Source organism: Thermobia domestica, chromosome 4 (genome assembly GCF_964235325.1).
Source record: "Thermobia domestica chromosome 4, izTheDome1.hap1.1, whole genome shotgun sequence".
NCBI classification, from domain to species: domain Eukaryota; kingdom Metazoa; phylum Arthropoda; class Insecta; order Zygentoma; family Lepismatidae; genus Thermobia; species Thermobia domestica.
This window is the reverse complement of record NC_137457.1, coordinates 324,293,503-324,316,594: the sequence shown is the minus strand read 5'-3', so window position 1 is coordinate 324,316,594 and position 23,092 is coordinate 324,293,503. Positions and strand designations below refer to the sequence as shown.

The following is a 23,092-nucleotide window of genomic DNA, read 5'->3' as shown; positions in this document are numbered from 1 at the left end:
TGGACATTTCGGGTGCGAAAGAACAGTAAGCTTCATCAGCGAGATCTGTTATTGGAAATCTATGCGGCGAGACGTGATGAACTATATAAACGATTGTCTCGAGTGTAAACGAACTAAAGTCGATACTCGACCCCCGGCGAGACCTTTAGAAACCATACAGGTGAAAGGCCCTAGGAGATTAATTTCGATTGACATTATCGGACCTCTTGTGCCATCTCCCTCAAAGTGTAAATTTATACTTTCAGTTCTGGACGTCTTTACTCGCTACCTTGTTCTTTATCCGATCCGGAACGCTACTACGAAGTGCGTAGTTAAATGTTTAGAGACATTGTACTTTGTGCACTTGGGAATACCTTCAGCTATATTGGCGGACAATGGTAGTTGTTTTATCTCTAAAAACTTCAAACAGAAAATGGAAGAATATGGTGTTAAGATATTTTATTCAACGCCTTACCATCCGGCGTCGAACGCAGTTGAGAGAATCCATCGGGAGACGAATAGGTTGTTTAGACTATTTTGTAAAGATGATCATGGTTCTTGGGAGAAATTTATACCACAAGTCGTTGTGTTGCTGAACTATTCTATATCTAGCAGTCTTGGCGCGAGTCCAGCTAGTTTACATTTGAACATACAGGCTGAAAAACCTATCTTCGAACATTTTGGCATTTTTACGAATGATACGAACGAAAACGATAATGAAAGTTGGGACAATAAATTGGTAATGGCAGATTTTAAAAGAAAAGAAGTGATCCGAAAGCGAAATGAAAGGTATAACTCACAACAGGAGAGTAAACACAAAATACAGGTGAATGATTTGGTTTTTTTGAAACAGACAAACTTAAGTTCCGCAACAGACAAGAAAATTTCCAAATTTTTCAATGTGTTCAAAGGACCCTATCTTTGTGTTAACAAACCCTCCCATTCAGAAAAGGTGTTCGAATTGTTAGATCCTTTAACTGGTAAATCAATTGGTTCACATTCAGTGGATAGACTTAAGGTGTGGAAACCTACGAAACAAACTCGTAAAATCTGGTTAGATTTAGCAGTAAAACATAGTTCTGAGAAATACCATGATGTAATTTCAAACGAATTTAAAAATTCAGATCTAGAAAGCAGTGTTGAAACTGTTCTTTGCAATGCATTAACCACAACACCAGTATGTTTATCTCAAAGTGTTCAATCCAGAAGTAATAACCAACGAATACATAAAATATTGGAGAAATTGCTAGATATTGATAAGTATTTGAATTTTCTGTACTGTAAAAATTTATGCTCATCTGATGTATTGGAATTTGCGTTAGTAAATCTACAGAATCCTTATGTGGCACTAAATGAACAAGTGCAAGGAATGTAAAAAAAAAAAAAAAAAAAAAGTCGTTTCATATGATATATGCAGGCATCTGTGACCCGCTATGCGACTTCCAGATGGCCGTTGATATTTCTTTTCCAAAGCAATGGAAAAATTAGCAAAGAAATATGCCAAGTCATGGAGATGAGGTCCCCCCCCCCCCCTTATATGTGTATTGGGTAATGTAACATGTTTTTAATGCTCCGAGTAAGCTATTTTGGTAAATCCCATTCTTTATTATTTTAAGTTTTTAACCTTGTATTCTTTAATTCGGCCTCATCTCGGGGAGGTAGAACAAATAATTTATTGTGGGTAGGTTCCTTCGAAATTTAGCCAGGCAGATCCCGTCGAGTGATCAGAGAGAGTCATAACTAAATTATTACGTTGTTAAAAATTTAGCTGTGAATCTTTAAGGCGCCGATAATTTTTATTAAATCTCGACAAAACGTATATTACTCAATATTGTGTGAAATAAAGTTTTTAATATGTAATATGTTTTAAAATTTTGTTTACGAATGAGAGATTTCATTTCATATATTCGTGTTATTGTATTATTGTATTGTGTTTAAAGTTAATTAACTAATTAATAGTGCTGTTTAAATGTTATATTTTAAAGGTTTGAAGAATGGAAATATTATATTATCAGGAGTTATTCTGAGAATTAGTTATAAGGAAGCATATATTGATGAAAAGGTTATTTTTGCATTTCATGTGTCATTTTTCTCAAAATATTGAAAATTTCATGTGTTTAGTACGATAAGAATATTTAGTGTAAGATGTTAAAATACGAGTCAGATACTTACAAAAAAAAAATAAAATTGAAAATTTTGATTTAAGTAATAGTGTAAGAAATATATTGGTTTGATGTTAATAAATAAAATATGAATAGGATATAATATAAAACGAAAATGTAATAGATAATCAATATTACTCAACTTATATTGAAATATTGTCTTATAAAAACAAATGTAATCTTATATTTACACACAAAAAAAAAAAAAAAAAAAGCCCATCTACGTTTGTGTAAAGTGTTAGTGAACCGTAATGAATCAAACCTTAATAACGGAAGAAAGAAGAGGAATAATAACCGGAAAAATAACTCTAAGAAGAGGAAACCTAAGGTCCCAGGGTTCTGATAATCTTCAAAGAAGATCATCGTCCATGTCGCACGCCATTTGTGAGCGTGTGGCCCCCCCCCCTCACTCCCATTCCATTTTAAATTCTCCCAGTTTTCCTTGGCTGAATTGGAATGAGGCCGCATGGATTATACGTCGACGCAAACTTTGTGTTAGTTTTATCCTTTTTATGAGTTGGCAATGCTGTGAGCAGTAACTTGTACTTCCGGTTGACCGAACAAAAAGGACGTGATGTGGTGATGTTCCAAAAAATAGTGCCGTAATTTCAAAAGCCATCCTAAGTTGTTTTTATTGATTTCAGAATTTTAAGTATAATATGTTAATGGCAAGATTATTTATCACCCGTGATCCATATTTTGGTTAACAATACTGCTTATAGATATTTTTTTTAAAATAATCCTTTGGTGTGATTGGAGTAAGCTAACCGACGCTAGAAGAAGAAGGCGGGAACGGTGTGCGCGAAAATGGATGCAGCCATGAATAGAAGAGGTACTTGGGACAGCGTCAAAATCCTAAGTTAATTCACCAATCCTTTGTGAAATCGCATCAAAATAAGTCGAAGTGAACTGCAGAAATTGTGTTATTTTATATTTCAAGTAAGTTTCAGTGAAATTCTACGAAAATAATACAAAATGCCTCAAATCAGCTCCAACTAAGTACGAGCACACCTTTTTAGTTTTGTGACAGCGTTGTTGTTCAGCTCTAAACAACAAATCAAATATTGAATTTCACTCATGTTATGATAAAGGAACATGGGTAAAACAAGAGATCAATATATTTTGTAAATTGTCAATCAGTGGAAACATAAGCCAGTACATTGCCAACTACGCAGCTGAATAATGAGAATAGAAACTATGTTGGAAAACAGGACATCCCTTCGAAGAAAAATGGGAAGAAGATTCTAGAAAACTGCCCTCCAATACATCTTTTGGCCTCCCCCTTCCTTTTTCAAAATCTCCAAAGCCCCAGTGCGTGTGTGAATTGGTGATTTGTTAAGCAATTTGCCGGCTTCGTCGTTATAGTGCAAAATTCAAATTCAAGTGTTCAAAATACCTTTTTTTATTTTTATTTATTTTTCCAATAAAATTCATGGGCTTGTATTCGATATGGTAAATGACAAATGAAAATCCTAAAATATAAAAATTACAGAGGTATCAAATTATAACGTTGAAGTAAGTATCTATGTTGTATGTATAATACTTGTGTTTAAGTAAATCAATATCATACATGCATTATGTTTCAGTTGCTCCATACCAGTTTCTCACGCAAATCACTACTGGAACGGTAAGAATATTTGGTTGGTGTAGAAATTGTACGGATGTGCATCGGGCGTGTCACTGAGCGTGGGTACGCGCATAAACTGATTTGGATCGAACCCATCTTAATTAATGATTACATCCAATTCATCCCACAATCTCTAACCACTACTACACAACTGAGAATCTTATACTCCGTTCCATCATTCACATTCATTACGAATGGAAATTCTCAGTGTCTAAATAAAATAATTATACTTAGTGAAATCATAATCCAGGCGTGCCGATCAAGACACGAGCCCCACAGGTCGTAAGTATACCTGCCCCGAACTGGAACCGAACCCAACACAATCCAATTGTGTTACACGTTTCGTATCAGAATATTCTAATATGACCTAGTTTTTCAATTATCACAGAATAATCCACAATGTTTACCTGAATGTCTCCTTCAAGTACAAACGTATTCATGTCATAGTTCCTAATCTACTTATGTAGGAAACGCAATAGCATTATACTAGTATTAACCCTTTTTTTTTTTTTTTTGTTAGAACTCGAAGTGAGTATATTGTTATTCTAGATAAAAGGTATTAAATTATATCTAGTTCGAACAATTACGAAAATAAAAGCCAACCTCTTCACCACTCATCGAATGACTAAAATTCACCCCGCCGAGCGTAGCTGCTTTCGGACACTAACAGTAGAAGACGTAACCTATCTTTTAGTAGCAAATCTACACTTGCTACTTTCAAAATTTTAAATTATATATTTTAAAAAAACAACATATTTTTGCCATTTCTTTGACTGATGAAAGAATAAATCCATTTTAAATTAATATTACGTGAACAATCAAGGCTCGATTACGTTCGAACTACTTTTTTTTTCTCAATATCCTTTAAAGAATTTTCGAAGCCGCTTTACCTTTCAAAAACAAATCTAAAAACCCTTAGGTATTTCTGCCTAGAGCGAGTACATTAAATATAATATAAAGCGTATTTTTATCATTTATTAATATAGGGTGGACCATTTATTCTGAAACGTCCATGTAACTTTCAATCAATTAAATTCGATGGAATTTCGTTCCATGCAGACATCAACAAAACTACAGTTTTTCACATGCAATCCAATAACACTAGTTGAATACTGTTACCAAAGACCACAAAATGGAGTTTCCAACTACTATGAATTTTCTTGCATTGAAAAGTATGGCGAACAGTATCAAGCGGATTGTTGCAACTTTTCATCTTAAATGCACATAGTAGATCAAAATTTACAAGGTTGCTTTAAGATAAATGGTCCGCCATTAATATCCATTATTGTAACTTTTTCTCTAATGAACTTAAATAATCTGATAAATGTGATAATCTTATATTCTAATAATCTGATAATTAGCCATAGTCACACCTACACCTTACAGTAGTGTTTGCAAGTTAATACACTTTAAATTTTAATACGTTGATTTGCTAACCATAACTGAATGGCATATTTAGAATAGCAGTAAATGTAGATGTTGCAATTTTAAATTCTTACATGTGTAGAACAACGCAAACCCTTATAGATGAGCAAGAAACTTCAATATGTACAGTCATTTACTTTTAATTGTTTGACACGTTGTAATTGCGTTTGCATATCAAAAATATCCTAATACGTTAACTACTGGTATTTAGTGGTTTATACAAACAGACTAGTAATTTGCAACAGCTACACATGATGTGAGCGTTTCACAACCTATATAATATAAAGCTACAAGAATAAGTTACCTTCTTTGAATACTTTCAGACGCTTCTATCCGATATTTATTAAATGAATGATAACAATAACTCCACAAATATAACTTCGAACATAATATATTCTGTCCATTATATACAGAAAGGCTAAACGCTAAATTGTATTCTTGGGAACTTCTTCAGCTTTCTTACACTCACAAGAAAGCATAAAACAAAATTTCAATATTACAAGGAATAAGCAGTAATTCCTGTTATTTATATACTTACAATGTTGACTGCAATGCCACTTCTACGATGCATCTTTTAATACTTGTTAATAAATTAAATAGTGTCATACAGGGAGTTTCACAATTACGATTTTACATTCTTACAAATGACTATATTATGAATTCTTTCCGTGAACATACTCTTCTAATATTTGTATTCCGATCACGTATTACATTATCATTTCTGCTTACTTCTAATCATCATATCGAATTATTATTATCTACTGCAAGTAGAAGACAGCGGCAGTCTCCGTGACATTACTCAAGAAATAAAATACAAAATTAAATAATTTGAAATATACTAACCAATATGTTTCAATATGGTTTATATAATACACCGTACTTAATATACAAAAATTGTAGAACAAAATTCTAATAAAAAAAATATACACTTTTTCGGAACGATTTTGCCTTGCATTTGATACGACATTTCTACTTTCATTATCTTCGATTACATCCTTTCAGTTAAGGGAAACAAATGAATATTTCAAGCAAATAGTCACGGAAGAATAAGTAGAATAGAAATGTGGCAAGTAGTAAAAGAATCTCGAGAAACTGCGGATAAAAAAAAAACTCTCTTACTAAGTCGATAGATTCAGAAGTTAGCGTTCTGAATTTTCAAACTCATTATCTCCTAAAGTACTTACCATATTACTAATAGATACGTTCCTTTAACATTTCACACTCACAACGAAGTGTTGAAATACTGTTTAAAGATTTAACAGATGAGTAGCTTGCCAATTCGAAGCATTCGCAAATATAATAAGAATATTAATTTTCCAGCTACACGCAAGAACTGAAGAAACAGGTACACTGCTTTTCATTTCTAACCAATAACATGAGTAATTCAAAATAAAAAAATCTTATTTCAGTTTCAGTAAAGTTTCAGTGCATCAATATACTTTATTACGAAAAAAAAATAACTTTATGTCACAGTAAGTATTCAACTTTCAACACAACTATCTAGAACTTTGGTGCAGGACATGGCGTTTGTCTTTCAAGTCTTTTATGAAATGATATGAAATCTTTCAGTTTTACGTCCCACGTTATGCCGGTTAGGCTAAAGGAGACTGTGTTGATGAGAAATGAGTGAAATGATGGAAGTGGGAAAAAACGGGAGTATCCCGAGAAAACCCAGAGCACAGTGTCTGCCCACCACAAAGTCCACACGGCGCGAGGTGGGATCGAACCAGGGACCCAAAGCACCAGAAGTGAACGCTCTACCACTGAGCCACTGCGCCCCCCTCAAGTCTGATTCCTTACAAAAGTGTGTAAACACGATTCTTATGAGATTAGGTTTAAGCGGATACGTGTCTGGCAGTTTCCCTATCTTTGTGTATCTTATGTTCCTGTAAGTGTTCTTACTTCATTCAATATCACGTATACTCTCTATACTAGTATCTGAATATATATCAATCCTTTCCAGGGCTGAGGATTTTATAAATATGTGTTGTCATATGTAGGTTCATATCTCTTTTGTGTAAATAACTCTTGCCGCACTTCTTGCAAACATATGGTTTTAAACCTGTATGTGTTTGCATATGCATTCTCAATTCAGGTTTACGAGAAAAACCCTTGCCACAATTATCACATGTGAACAAATTTTCACCTGTGTGAGTAAGCATGTGAACTCTTAAATTGGACTTCAGGTCGAAAGTCTTATTACAAAGAAGACAAACATATGATGTTTCACCTGTGTGCGTCCGTGAATGTATTAATACCTGTTGCTTTGTAGTGAAAACTTTCCCACATTCTTGGCAAATTTGAGGGCACTGGTTTTCACCTATGTGTGTTCGCACATGTTCTAATAAAAAGGATTTTTGAGGAAATCTTTCGCCGCAAAACTGGCACGAATGTAGTTCTTTTTTTCGAGTATGTATTATCATGTGCGTTCTCAATGCATGATTAAAAGCAAACTTTTTACTGCATAAATTGCAGGCATATGGCTTTATACCTTCATGGATTACTTTTATATGCTTTCTCAAAACATATTTCGTGACAAAGTTTTTCCCACATTCACCACAACAATTTGGCCTCTCATCACTGTGATACACAACGTTCTTTTTGGAAGTTGATTTAAGTTCACAAACGTTGTCACTACCCTTGGAAGAACGCTGCTCCTCAGTGGAATGCGTTGGAATGAAGTTAGAAGCATAGGAACCATTATCCTTACATGGAGTAATGGATGACCTTAAATAATAAATGTTTTGTTATTTTACATGTATGCTTTTCTACTTTACATACTAACAACACAGAAAAGAAAATAGAAAATTTTCAAGACCTATAAATTGTAGAAATATCTTCAAAAACTCTTGTAAATATAAGAAATTAATTACATTTTACTTCTAATTCATGCAAAGAGAAAATGTTATTATGAAACTGATTGCAGTTTTCCTATAAACTAGAAATAAGAAGAGTAAAGTATAGCGGTACAGGTTCTTCCCACCAATATTATAAATACGACGAGTGTTAGGTGAATCCGATGTTTGTACGTACAAAAAAGAAAGTTGCTTTCTTCTGATACACCATTATGCCGCCTGCATACAGGAATTTCAACTATCAAGTTACAAACAAATTCAGGCGGAATACCCAGGTGTTTCAGTTTGCAGTTTAGATGTAAATATCATGGACGATCTGAAAATTGTCAGAACTTTTACATGAAATTAACGTTCATTTCCAACAATAAAAGTATATGAAACGAAATTGTACTTTAATGTACATAGGAAAAACAAGTCTTAATGACATGGAACTTCGGGGAAAAAACGATTAAATCAAAAACATCGTAAAAATAGCACTCTCAACTTCTTTTATTAACGCACTTTCACAAAAAGAGTCAAACAATTTTCAGATTTCCGTCCCTTATTTCCGGAACTAAAATGCTTACGCAATAAGCAAACTTTCAAGTTTCAGTACTAGCAATGATCGTAATTGTTTAAGAAAAAATCCCTCTACTACTACTTCTAAGCAAGAAAGATTTTTGTATTGTGATATCAATTCATTATTATTATTATTTTACTTTTTTCTAAATTACAAGCAAAGAAATTACCCTTCTCTAACAGTTACAGAACAGAATGACGCAAAACAGATTGAAGTAACAACAAAACTTTACGTATGGTACATAAGTCATGATGAAACTTATTTAACATATTGCATAACTCGTTCGGTTTTAACAAAATAAACAGATTTGTTCCTAGAAGATATCTTGAAGTTAGTTGCAATCACAGACATACTGATATGTGTTTAGATACAATTTGAAGCTCATCGATGCAATTTGAAGCTCATACATGCTAAACAAAAACCCTGTAAACCTTAATACTGTGAACGTATAAAAGTGAAATTTTCTCATGACATTTTCTTCGGAACCTAAAACTGTGGCGACAAAGTAGAGATTGATATTCAGCTTGTCTAAGGACAAAAAAGGCAATTATAATTGGATTTTATTTTTGTTGTGGAACAAGACATAATTACGAATGCAAGGAAGTGCATTGCATAGAAAAATATTACTTTTAAATGGTAGGATTTTTACTTTTAAGCCAAGTGAGTTTAAGTTTTATTTCTCAAATTCCTGACCGTGTATTCAATTTCCTGTACAACTAATAGACCGTTCAACAGGGCACATTAGTACATTATAATAATATAATCATTACACTTAGTACTGTGCTTTTTACAATTATGTGATACTAGTACAAACCAGCAGAATACAATATTTTAGGAAGAACAAACAACGCAGTATTCTGAAAGTGTCAACCCCTTATAACACAATGTATTTTTTGGGTCACTCTCCATAATGTTGTTGATTGGACGGTAGAATGGCATAATTCAGCGATATAAATTTTTATGTCTATCCAATACTTTATCCATGCACTTTTCCAAATCTGATCTCGTTCAGCTTTAAAGGGACAGCTCCTGTTCCATTCAGATTAGTTTCAGGAAGTAATACAATCTTTGTACTGTTGAATAACATGACGAAAGTGTATTTCATTAGTCCATTAACACTTGGAAAACCTGTTCATACTCATGAATGAATACATAAAGTGATGAACGCTGCTGATCTTAAAAGTTATTTTATAAATTCTCTGTTTGTTACTTGTGTCCAGAGAAACTAGATTTTTTCTTATAGACCTAGTATTGTACCCACCATGACCTGAAATCTAAAATATCTTCACCATTGAATTCAACAAGAGTAAATTTATCAGACCTGATACTGCGAACGATGAACCCCGTCAATTCACGTACACTACAAAGGAGATCAGGTTTCCTAAGTGCTCGTTTGATAATGGCGAAACCCTCATCACATATGGTCGCTGGAATCGCGACCAGGAAATAGTATTTGGAATCATTTCCTTTTGTAACGTTGAACGGTTCGCTTTATATTAAATTAATTGAGCCTCTACAACGCAAACTTCACTGCCATAATTCCATTTTATTTATATATGTTGTCCCCGTATCGACAATCTTATTATTTAAACATTTGAATATTTTTATATATATATTAAAATTATATCTTTTTCTTTCTCTTCTTCTGATATTAAAATCAGCCAGCCTAGTACATATTTAGAATATCTTATGGTCCAAATGTACAATGTACCGTTGTAAACGGTCTTCATTGTTATGCTCCTACTTGTTTGATTTTTAGTTAAAAGGGCGTATTAGTCGAATTACGCTCTGTTAAGAGAAAATGCAGATTTCAATGCCTTATACTTTCAATGCTTTTCATAGAATACACTTCCTTTTGACACAAATCGTTGCATCTGTCTGTAAAGTACTAAGATTTTTTTTTTTCAAAAAAAGTGAAAATTTGTAAAAAAAAATGCTACAAACGCCCTTTTAACAGAAATCGATTCATATATATGGCTCACAGTCTATCTACAACAGTACGAACTTCAATGTGTAATTAATTAATTTTTTTTAGAGTGTATACAGGGAACGCAAGTCAACGACATAAGACAGCATCCTAACGCAATTGGAGCGGTTTCTAGTGCCTACATTGGGAAGTTTTAATTTTTTTCACATCCCCAGAAATGTCATCGCCTAAGCGATATGTATTATTATTCTTACATTTCTAATTTCGTAGTTATATTTTATTCTATCAATATCTGAATTACTAACAAGCCTTTACCTCTGTTTTGTCCCTTTGATTGCTTCATTTATATTACCATAATAAAGAGGATTTTTAAATAACTTGACCATACGATCATGGTAGGCATATACCAGTACATTTGCTCATTATGGGAGGCAACATTACACTTATGTTCCTAAACATTTCCGTTTGTCAAAGGTTTCACAGCACATAAATGAATACTTTGGAAAATAGAATATATTTGTTAGGTTTCATTGGAAATCTTTAAGTATCAATAAAATAATTACAATTTAGAATTTCTTCCAGTAATTTGCTTACGAAAAAAGTTATTATTCATTTGAAAAACATTAGGTACAGTGTAACTGGTTACAAGAAAATCGTATGACAAAGTACGGCTGTGTAATGCCATTGAAAAAAAAAACCTTCCGCGAACACACTGACGATGTAGTACTCAAAATTGTAGCACTCAAAAGTATGAATTATTCTAGATTAACGATAGCTTTAACTGTTCATGAAGTGTTCCGCACGGCAGACATCAACCACTAATCCCGTTTGAAACACAAACAGGTCAAGGTGAGATCGCCGAAGATAGGTAGACACTATAACGAAACAAGAACATAAAATTTATCAATGGTACCGACGAAATATAATAAATATTGGATTCTACAGAATTGGTACCCGCGGGAAAAGTGGTGGTGACTATTATTTACATGGATTGTATCACAGTAAATAATACTTGGACACACTTGAATTGTCAGGTAAAATGTTTCTTAATTTAACTTTCAAAAAACATCTTTCAACACACCCTCTAAAATATCTAAATTTACGGAAGGGTCCCGGTCGTTCGGAAAATAACGTACGAATATTGAGTGATGTGGGTCAGATACGACGGAATCGCTTATTTTGGAGAGCTTGTGAAAGATGGAAATATAAGATATGCGATCGAGACTTATACCAGCCTTTGCCGTACGCAAAGCAAGAAATGTAATTTTGATGTGTGTGTCCTGTTCTTCCTTCCCTATTAAACACCATAAATCATCAAGGAGGTAAAAGATACATGAGATACAATATAAATAATTAAAAGTTATTTCTTTAGTAATTGTTTCCAATTGAGAAAAAGGATGACTTGAAAGATACGGCTAACCACAAACGTATAGTATGCATCGGAGAAAAGAACAAACCACGTTTAAAACAACCAATAAAATTAATTTATATACGTACAGTTTCTACATATAAAGGACTAGCTTGACCATAAGGTCACTCCCTGTATGCCTATAATAAATCATTCACATCACAAATTTCAATAGGACTCTTTAATTTCATTCCTAAGTATTACAAAAATGACAAAAATTCTTTCCTGAAACAGAAAAAATCCATCTCTAACTGGTTAAGAATTAGTGATATAATCTACCCGTAAATGCATATATTAATATTTGTTTAATTATTTACCTATGCATATTTTCGGACACTACCAGCATATATACAATTAAGCACATTATGTATGAGAGATTAAATCCCTCAGTTAGCATAGTATCAGAGAAAGGAGGAAAAAAGGTATGGCGAAGGGAGTTAGCGGCCTGGAAACTGTATACAAAGTGCCTCTCGGCATTTGCTTGGCCCGAATATGCAAAACTCAAGAAAAACCTCACTCAATATCGCAATCCTGAAAAAGGTGTTAAATATTTTCGAATGCGTGTCCCCGCAGGGAATCGATGCGGGACCGCTCACACTTTATAAAAGGATACATGCCTAGGTATATGTCAACAGTCTACCGAAAAAAGAGAGACTGAGAGGAGAAAACGATGCCACAGAAACTAGTTCACTAATTCTAAAGTAAAGAGAAAAAAGGGAACATAATCCTTAACTTACAGCCATAGAGTAATATTAGTCGTGCCTCTAAACATACAAAAGCATATTTAACTTTTTGTGTTCTAATTGGGAACCTTAACGCTACAAGGTTGAAAAAGATTTAAATCGTGAAAAATGTGTATATATTTACCTTTCACTTTCGAGGTAAATCTTATCTTCTATCTCTTCCACTACAATGTTATTTGAGAGAGATTCATTAGACTCGTATGGTATGTCCCATGCTTCCGATTTCATTTGGTAATAACACGAATTTACACACGTTGCATCCTCTTTCACCTCAATCTTTTCTTTTATAAAATTAAGTACTCCGGAAGTCGAGTCGAAAGTTGTTCCTTCACTATCAGCTATGTTCTCATCTATGGATAAAGGCAACACAAAATCTTTCACATCCTGTGAGTCTTTATCAAAATAGGAATCATTACTTTCAATTTTAAGCAAAGTTTCGGATTCCAATAAACTTTCTTCATTATCTCTTCCACATGCATCTTCCATTATACAATATTTTTAGGGTTTTCACAGATATTGAAAATATTCCTCGAAATTAAGCATTTTTCAAAACACCACTGTTGAATAAAGGAAAGTTCATTTTGTTATTATTACAAGCATTTATCAAAAGAACACTTGAAAAAAGAGAGCAAAGAAAGTATGGTATTTCACTAAAAAGGATTTTCTTCAAACCAAATGTAAATAAAAAGGAACTGCAATGTTTTACTCAAACACCAATATTCTAAAACTTTAAACATCCTACATTGTACATGTTTCTATTCATCAACGATCGACTTAAATCTTATAACAAGATTCAAAATTTACTCTAGAAAAACAAAATCCACGTTAACACAATTAACCGAATTTCCTTGATTGTTACATCAATTTTACATATATCTTATTATTCTATATCCCTTAGTGCAATGAATATCTAGATGCATTATATATATATATATATATATATATATATATATATATATATATATATGGTGTTAATGAACAAAGTCGAAATAAGTCAAAAAGTTACTATGAAGCTGTGGGGAAAAGTGCATAGCTTCAAAGCTAGGGTTGTCCAAATTCGTGAAAAAGCCAAATTTCAAGATGTCCTATTTCGAATTCGAGAAATCGTGAAGTGGTGGTCCTTATCAGTGTAAACGAAGCCACGCATGTACAATCCAAAAATGCATATTTCAATAACATTCAATGAGTGTGCAGAGTATTCCTTGCAGGATGAAATTCCTAGACATATTATCAACCGAGTTTTGAGATATGCTCCAACTTTATGATTGGTTCACAATAGGCAAACGATAATCCTTCACAGCAGTGAACACGGAATCCTTTCGCACGATGTTGGAAGTGTTTAAGATCATCAATAGTACTCTCACTCGTACTCGGGGCAAGCATGCTGCAATGTCTTCTTTCACGCTTATAAGTGAAGTAAACGTGAAATATACAGTGACTAAATATATCGCATCACACGTTATTCCGAACACAAAAACACATGGAGCTGCATGTTCTGCACACTTCCGACTTCTCTCCGAAGCACTGGGTGTCGTTTGGTATCAAAGCTTATCTTCTGCCTAATTTTGACCGTCCTTGAAATCAAAGTATATCTGAAAAGTCTATTCAGAGCATATTTGAGAATTAAACCCTGTACATAATACCCTACACATCCATTGAAAATTAATGTAAAATGCATTTTTGGATTGTGAATGCGTCACTTTCTTTACGCTGATAAGCATCATCATCCACCGTTTCTGGAATTCCAAATAAGGCATGTTGAAATTTAGTGTATTAGCGACTTTGGACACCTCGAGCTCTGAAATTATGTACTTTTCGCAATAAGTCCATAAGAACATTTTGACTTATTTCGATGTGAGGAATCCATCTTAGAGCTATGTATATATATATATATTGCTATACCATAACTATGCATACCATATTCTGACACTAACAAAAATCATCTTAATTTCATGGTATTTGATAAACTATCGACATCTATAAGACGGGTTATGCAATTCGAGCTTCAAGAAACTGCAGGATGTCATAGAGTCTGTCTGGACGTATTCAAAATTTCTTTTCTCAGATAAAGCAAATCACTGTCCAGAAAAGACGGAATCTAACCACGCATTGAGCCATCCTTGGTGATTTCATGACATGCCGAAACAGCAGGCCTCTTTCGTACAACAATACTCATATTCTAGTATATTGTTGAACATCATAACATTGATGTGTTCATCGCCCGGAAATGCAGTTATTACGAACATCTTTATGAATATGACTTCATACTAAAAGAAAAAATTGAATTTGATTGCGGGAAGGTGGAATTGTGTCAATCGCTTCTTTAACCAGTTTTTAATGCTGTTTGAGAACTGATAAAATCGGTAATTACTATAAACGATACTAGGGTTACAAATGTTAACGACTTGTTTCGCATCGTGGTGACCAAATTGACACTCGTACTTTCATAACCAGACTTGTTTCCCGGCGAACAGTCGCAACGTTTCCTTACCGTATAAATTGATCATGATCTAACAATTTCTGATGGGATATCATGAAAAAATTGGGTGGATAGACAGTTGCTGTTACAAAACAAATGAAATCAAATCAACTCTTTAAGTTTCACGTCACACGCTAATATCACCTAAGCTAAATGAGACAATAATGATAACAAATGAATGAAATGGTGGAATAAAGAAAGTGAGAGAATCCTGGGAAAACCCACGAACACGACATCTGTCCACCACAATCTTCACTTGGCGCGAGCTGGGATCGAATCAATAACCACACGCGTTAGAGGTGAACGCTCAAGCACTGAGCTACCGCAGTCCCTGCAATCAGAAAAACCACAAGTTAAAATGTAACTCTCATTGACATGATCCTTTGACAGTGCATGAATTTTGTTCCTATCTGGTCTGCACGAAAACACTATTAACATATTAGTGACGGTACAAGTAACACTAAACTCACGGAACGATATCATTCACCATATTCCAAATACTGAATTATGTGACTGTATAAAAACTTCGTCAATAAATCACAGGCCTGTATGCCTTCCATGGTGACATTTGCAAGATGTGCTTACACTACAACTTACGTTATAACCATTCAAATCGACGCAGGATATCTTCGAAGTTTACACGGAATCGTGTTCCCCGTTGCCTTGCACATGTCACGGAGCTTTCTACACAGATCAAACATAGCTTGGTTTCAAGGGGCTGTAGTAATGTGAAGTTTGACCTGTAACGATCGACAAAAATCTATTTCCAAATCCATAGATACCTTCACCAATATCAGGCGTACAGTGTACACTCTATTGTAATTCCATTGAAGGTGTACCGCTGCGGAATGGGTACATCACTACCTTCTTGCAATAAAGCGTAAACATGAAAGAATTGTGAATCACTTTCAAAACAATATATTGCCTATAAGAAAAAACGAAAAAATGAAATGAAATTTTTGAGTTTTACGTTCCACGGTTATGCCGGTTAGGCCAAAGGAGACGGTGATGAGAGATGAATGAAATAGTGGAATGAAGAAAGTGGGAGGAAACGGGAGAACCCCGAGAAAACCCACGCACACGGTGTTTGTCCACCACAAAGTTCACTTGGCGGGAGCAGGGTTTGAACCCGGGACCCCAAGCACCAGAGGTGAACGCTCTACCACTGAGCCACCGCGGCCCAAGAAAAAACGATCACAAGAGTATTGTGTATAATGTTCCCTCACAGGAAAGGTGGCTTGCAAAGTCTCACTCCACAAAAAGACTTGTATGGTCCACGGGTTTTTAGCTATTAAAAACAGTGTTAAGTTTGAGGCCGTATTTGTAAAGAACCGTACTTTAGCGTATAAGAAAAAACGATCTATAAAATGTTCTATGCAATAAAGTATATAAAACATGTTTTAAATCTAGATACGCTTCCAAAATTATATTTCGGACTCTTTGAGTCTTTACAAACATATGGCATAATCTTTTGGGAAGTTCCCAAAAAACTAATATATTGTCCGTGATTCAAAAAAAAAACTTTAAAGAACTATAACAGGAGCCAAAATGAACGACTCGTGTAGGGAAATATTTAAGGAACTTAAAATACTGATCCTTTACCCTCACTATACATATTTTGCATGTTGCTCTAAATTAAAACGAACTTTGAATTACTTGAACATTGCTCAACCTACAAATATACTAGGCGAAAAGATAAAATTCCGAGCAAACAGCATCGCACAAAGTTACATGAAATGAATCCAAAATTTATGGGTACCATATTATATAATAAACGTTTTCAGCATATTTGAATGACAGAACCAAGAGGAGAATTAAAAAAAAAAATAGTGAAAACCTATCTATTACAGCACTGCTTTTATTCCATGAATGAGTACTTAGATGTGCAAATGAATTTGATTACTAATAGTATTTAAAGTGTCTATTTTTGTGTGTGTGTGTGTTTTTTTTTTTTTTTTCTATCTCTTTGACCGTAGATGTAGCTAGTATTTCAATGTAATCTGTACGTATATATCACAACTAGTAATGGGCAGTGGAAATATTCCCGGTGGGAAGGAAAATAAAAACTGGGAATATTCCCAGTTTTATCACTGGCATACAAATTCCCGGAAAGGAATTTATTTCCATTTCTTTACTTGATATTCCAAATTATATGAACTGTATTGCTAATTGCTTTATATTCATCTATTATGATTTACTTCTAGGTTTTAAATAAATTGAAGGATAAAAAAATTAAAATTCGTAGATTGTACTTGATATAACTAATAATATGATTTTCTAACTTCCATTTTCATTTGCACTAAACAGTAGCAAAGTAATAATTTACAAATGATAACAAAGAACCAGTTTGTAAATTAATGTAGAAGTTATGTATAGGGATGGATTATAAATATTTAACTATCAATTCACGTCGATCTGTCTCCTCAAGTTTCCGAAGAAGTACTCGGACTTCTCTTGTGTGTGAATTAACGCATGAAATTTCGAGAAATAGCTAGGAAGAAAGCAATTTTACGTGCAAAATTATAAAGATAAGTCAGTATCTTCCAAATATTGTGAACATAAATTTGTATGCGCAAATGTTGATAAGATGGTGAGACACGTGTCTTCTAGCACTTGCCAACCTAATTTGTTTCAACATTCAAAAAAATCTAATATGTTTATAATATCACTGTTAAAGTCAAGTTTTGAAAATCCACTTACATATAAATTTAAAGTGTTCAACGGTGTAGAAGTAATTGGACTTAATATACCATTTCTTCCCACATATTTACTTGCATGGAACATATTCTAAATAAATACACATTTATGAATACTGCCTAAATATAATAAAATTGTAATAAAATAACATAATACCGTTCAGAATGAACGTTTTAAGGAATCCTGCAGACAGCAGTAATAATATAAAGTGATAAAAAAAAACGAAATTAATTCCGAAATCATAACACAATAATACAAACCTGACCTGGCGAGAGTTGGGATCGAACACAGGGCCCCACGCATCAGAACAGAACGCTCTACAGCTGAACTACAGTGGCCTCTGCAGTCGGAAAAATCGCAAGTTAAAATAAAACGTCGGTCCTGGTTACATGATTTTACGACTATGCATGAATTTTGATCCTATACGATCTCCACGCACCACAATCCTACTAACATATTGCTAACGGTACAAACAATACTAAGGAATTTTAACTTTCGCCACATTCCAAATACCAAATTTATGTGACCCTATATAAATTTCGTCAACAAATCACAGGCTCGTCTGCCTTCTATGGTGACACATGTAACATGTCCTTACACTCCAACTTACAATATAACCATTCAAATCGCCGCACCAATTTTTCGAAGTTTACACGCAATCGTGTTCCCTATGGCCTTGCACTTGTCAGACTTTTTCAACACAGATCGAACATAACACGGTTTCGAGGAGCTGTAGTAATGCGAAGTTTGACCGGTAACGGTCCACAGAAATCTATTTCCAAATCCAGAGATATATTCACCAATATCAGGTGTACAGTGCGCGATCTATTGTAATTAAATTGAAAGTGTACCGCTGCGGAATAGGTACATCACGACCTACTTCCAGTAAAGCATAAATATTAAAGATTATGAACCACTGTCAAAAAAAAAAAAAAAAAAAAAAAACATTGGCCGTAAGAAAAAGCTAGTACATGATTAGCGTATGTAATGTTCACTCATATAGGAAAGATGGCTTGCAAACTATTTCTCCAAGAAGAGACTTGCATGGAACACGAGTCTTTAGTTAGTATCAACAGTGTCACATAAATACGTTTGAGACCGTATTTCTAGCGTACAAAAACTGTACTTCACCAACAAGAAGCAACAACTCGAAAGCAAAGTACATACTAGTAAATATAATGAACACTTCATAGAGGATGACTATTAAAAATATAATTTTTCAGCAAGAAAAACTCTTGTTCTACCTTGAGGAACATTCAAATTGACAAATATGTACCGGTACCATGAAAATTTGAAATTTGATATGAAATATAATTAAACACAAGTAGAATTTTTCAGAATACAAATATCAAACAAGATGGTGCAAGGAAGTCTAACATCGACTGACTTATTCCTTACCTGTACACCAAGAGTAAGATTGCAATTCAATGAAGGAAAAGCAAATAAGTTGAAGAAACTTAGTTGTGACATATGTCGTAATTTTAACTATGTAATCCAAACAAAGTAATATTCTATAACAAAGACATGCTGGACTGAGTTTGCATAAGAATCTGGTGTGTTAAGCTTAATCTAGATGGCATGTAGTATCTCTCTCAAATCCATCGAAAACTCCGGAGACCATACTATGACTTATAGTTGGCCAATGTAAACGATAGTTTAAGGCAGCGCCTTCATTGCTTCCGAATGCGAATGCGAATTTCCCATCACGTGTAAATAAATTGGAGTTCTCGACTAACTCCGACCTGCGAATTGCGAAAACCGACGAAAAGATACGAATGCAAACGATCCCAGCATGCTGGATTGTTCGTCCGAATTCGTGCGAATGGAGAGTCGTCTGCGGAGAAATTGAGCGCTACGTGAAAGAAGAAAGCTTGTTTTGCGCAAAAGTAGATGACGTTGCGAGGTGCGGAGAAAAAATAAAAATGGAAATAGATGTTGATGTTTTAGTAAATTGTGTTTTTCATAAAGTTCCATTATGGATCCAAGCTCATCCAGAATACCACAAATGACACGTCGTGAACAAATTATGGGCAGATGTAAGTAAAGAACTTGGAGTGGAAGGTATGTATAATTTTCTTTGTTTTCTCTTTAAAATATGAAGATTTAATTAATACACGAACTTTTTACTCAACTTATATTTCTTCTTTGTTCCTCAAACAATAATTTTACGAATACATGTAATTATTGATTAATATGATTCAAATAGCAATAACGAGTTTTTTACTCATGGAGGAAATTTTCTTAGAAAGTTGGTTGATTTTACAAACTCTAATTTTATTTAGTTAATTATTTTAAAGTGAAAATAGCGATTACCACAGAAGCATAATAATAACAGGAACGACATTCACTCTATTTTGCACACAAAGGAAATTAGTAGATATTATCATTATTATTATTATTGCTCTGGAAACTTTAAGATATGAATTTTTAAGCAAAAATATTGCACATTGAAGGTTTGAAAGAGATATTGCAACTTGAATCGCATTCAAAAAACTTTGGCTGTAGTAGAGGCACATGAATTCGCAGTTCTCATTCGCATCCGGATGCAATAAAGGCGCGACCTAAGAATGGACTCATCATCGCTGACGCGCCTGCTCCTTAAAGACGCTGCCTCTTCTTACCGCTCAGGACTCAGTACTGTGCTCTTACCCATGACTCGGTTACATAGCATTTGTACATTTTAGTGACTACCCAGCACAAATTGATTCGTGTTTTATGTACTGTAATCTTTATGCCATACTATATTTATAATCATGACTACACCGCAGTTACAAATAACGAAGCGTAATCACTACCATATTAGCCAGTCACCACAACTAATTAGGGGGAGAAATTAAACAATACCGCATAATCTTAAACGATAACGCTATCTGGCATGAAACGAATCGACAAATACGAAGCACAGTGTATTTGCAGTAAGATGGCTTACATGCATCCGCCCTCGCTGACGCGCCTGCTCCTCAGGGATGCAACAAGCATGGGTTCAAAACTTCACCGTAACTTGACCTGTCAACGGTGCATCTTTACTATACGAATCCATAGATTGTAAAATGTGAAGAAAACTTTGGTCAAGTCTTTCGTTTCCTCATTTCATGTCAAGAACAGAACCTAACCAAGACCTGCAGAGCTCTAACCCGTTCCTGCTACTACTACTACCTTTACTATGGATAAGCATAATAAATCTGAACGCTGTCAAGTACACGTCTTCCTTTTAGATGCTACTTTGCAGGGGCGTCTATCCTAGGGGTGCTGGGGGCCCGCGCCCCCCAAAGGTCATATTAACCCCCCTATTGTATTTATGAATATATAACATTTGGCATAATTTGAATCCAAGTTGTCTCAAAATCCTCACATATATACCTTCTGCATCTGAATGTCCCCCAAATTTACAGAGAAATCGGCGGTCTTGCTACTTAGCAGAAGTTGGGTCTTTTATTAGCATTGCACTCTTTTGGCGTATGAACGGACACTCTATACCCAAAACAGTTTAGCTTTTTTAAAGTAAATTTGAACAAGGGCTATAACCTCTCCCATAAAGAACTAGTTACAAGGAAAACGGAAAGATTTCCTGATAAAAAAAATACGTAAATGAGTATTGTTATACGGTTCCGTATAATAGAAACTTTATTTGTCCTATGTTTAGCAGAAGGGGTCCAACTCTTTTTCAAAAAAGAAAATGTTAAAATACTGGTAATTTCTGTTCACATTAGATTACTTTAACTTAGGTTAGGTTAGATTAGGTAACTTTACGTTAATTTATCTTATATTATGTTAGTTAGGAGTTAACCATAATTTTCCCAAAGATGATAGAATTTCGCTTATTTCTACTAATATTAGGTTAGTTTAAGTTAGGTTATGTTAGATTTGGTTACGTAATATTACGTCAAAGTACTGGCATCATACAATCCTCCTGAAAATGTTGCGCTTTTACATGTTTCTGGACTCCTTCTTCTAAACATAGTCCCTCTATTTATTTGAGTAAGTTTATCAGAGCTTTTACCTTTGAACTAGGTACAGCTTTCTATCTTATCACTAAATCAATATGCTTCACAATAAGCTATCCTTTTAAATAACCTACCTTACTTTAAAATGTACGAAATGAAGAAATCAACCATGTTAAACAAGTGTTGCCAGCACTCAACGAGAAAAAGGTTTAATAGCTAAATATAATAACTAAAACTGGCTAGGAAAAAAAAAACAAGGTGACAAAAAAACTAATTAAATTCGGTTTTTATAACAACATTCCCCTAACAGATAACTCTGGCATATTTTTGTCGTGGAAATACGGGACATCTTCGATAACCCGCCTCCCCTCCAAAAATCTTTATAACACATTTTATTTGGAAATATTTTCTCTGCATTATTTGAAGTAGATACAAAGAAGTAACGAATAGTCTGTAGTGCAACCTGTACTCAAAAATCTCTGTGCTTCTGGAGAACTTTTATGAGTGTTTTGCATTCATATGAGATTTATTAAATTTGAAAATGCTACCAAAGAATATGTTATTTAAGAGTCTAACAGACGAAGGAAAATCGTTAACCTATAATACCCTATATAGATACAATAGTGCGCAATATAGAATCACTTTAAAAAATTAAGTATCGTTCTTACAAACTAAAAAGGTAGGGCTTTCACCACACAAAAAAAAAATTAGCACATTAAATGTTGTACGAAATAGAATTTTCTTTTCTTAAATACTGAACGTTATGTCGATAAGCTGGTATTGAGAGCAGAAATGGGACGGGACTAAAATACGAAACATTTGCCTCTCTTGACTCAATTAACGGGGCCGCGGGACACCTGGATTCAAAATTGGGACTGTTCCATCTCTTACGAGACGTATGGCGGGCTTACTAACAGAAATAAATACCGCCATCTTCTTCCTTAGGTTGAGGCGACGAAGATTCTTTTGTCTTCGTTGCTTGTATCCAGGTGCTTCTTTTTTTTCAAGTATCTGTAAAATTATGGCTAAAAAAATCATAAGAAAGCACTTTTTCCCACGGTCCAGCACAAATATCTTTCTCTTAGCAATGAACTTGTTTTCATCTAGTTTCAGAATCTATTTTTGACTATACTCACCTGGTTGAATACACAGAACAGGTCTGCGTTCTAATGCGGAAGAACGAATATGAAAGAAAACCAACGAAACTAATTCCGAAAATTAAAATTTGAGTTTAATAAGAACATATTTTATAATATCAGTCATATCATTTTGTAAAACAAGCCATTA

The 23,092-nt window shown here is 34.1% G+C and overlaps 1 protein-coding gene across 5 annotated transcripts; it reads right to left on the bottom strand.

Moving 5' to 3' along the window:
* Window positions 1–5,323: 5,323 nt before the first annotated feature.
* On the bottom strand, window positions 5,324–22,032 carry LOC145684411 (uncharacterized). 5 transcript variants are annotated; one of them, XM_081756729.1, is made up of 3 exons: window positions 21,940–22,032; window positions 12,810–13,242; window positions 5,324–7,920 (listed from the first exon to the last, which is right to left on the bottom strand). In XM_081756729.1, exons 2-3 carry the CDS (start codon window positions 13,169–13,171, stop codon window positions 7,143–7,145), a joined length of 1,140 nt encoding a protein of 379 aa, XP_081612855.1. In that variant the 5' UTR covers window positions 13,172–13,242; window positions 21,940–22,032; the 3' UTR covers window positions 5,324–7,142. The 5 variants fall into 5 exon arrangements, with proteins under 5 accessions (XP_081612855.1, XP_081612856.1, XP_081612858.1 ...); XM_081756730.1 differs by having other exon boundaries at window positions 21,862–21,973; XM_081756732.1 differs by lacking the exon at window positions 21,940–22,032 and adding an exon at window positions 19,260–19,439.
* Between the last annotated feature and the right edge of the window lie 1,060 nt (window positions 22,033–23,092).

Coding starts and splice junctions, on each gene's coding strand:
- LOC145684411 (XM_081756729.1), bottom strand. CDS start 13,171: ATGGAAGATGCATGTGGAAGAGATAATGAAGAAAGTTTATTGGAATCC. Junction 7,921..12,809: donor ATTTACCTCGAAAGTGAAAG/GTAAATATATAC, acceptor TTATTATTTAAG/GTCATCCATTACTCCATGTA.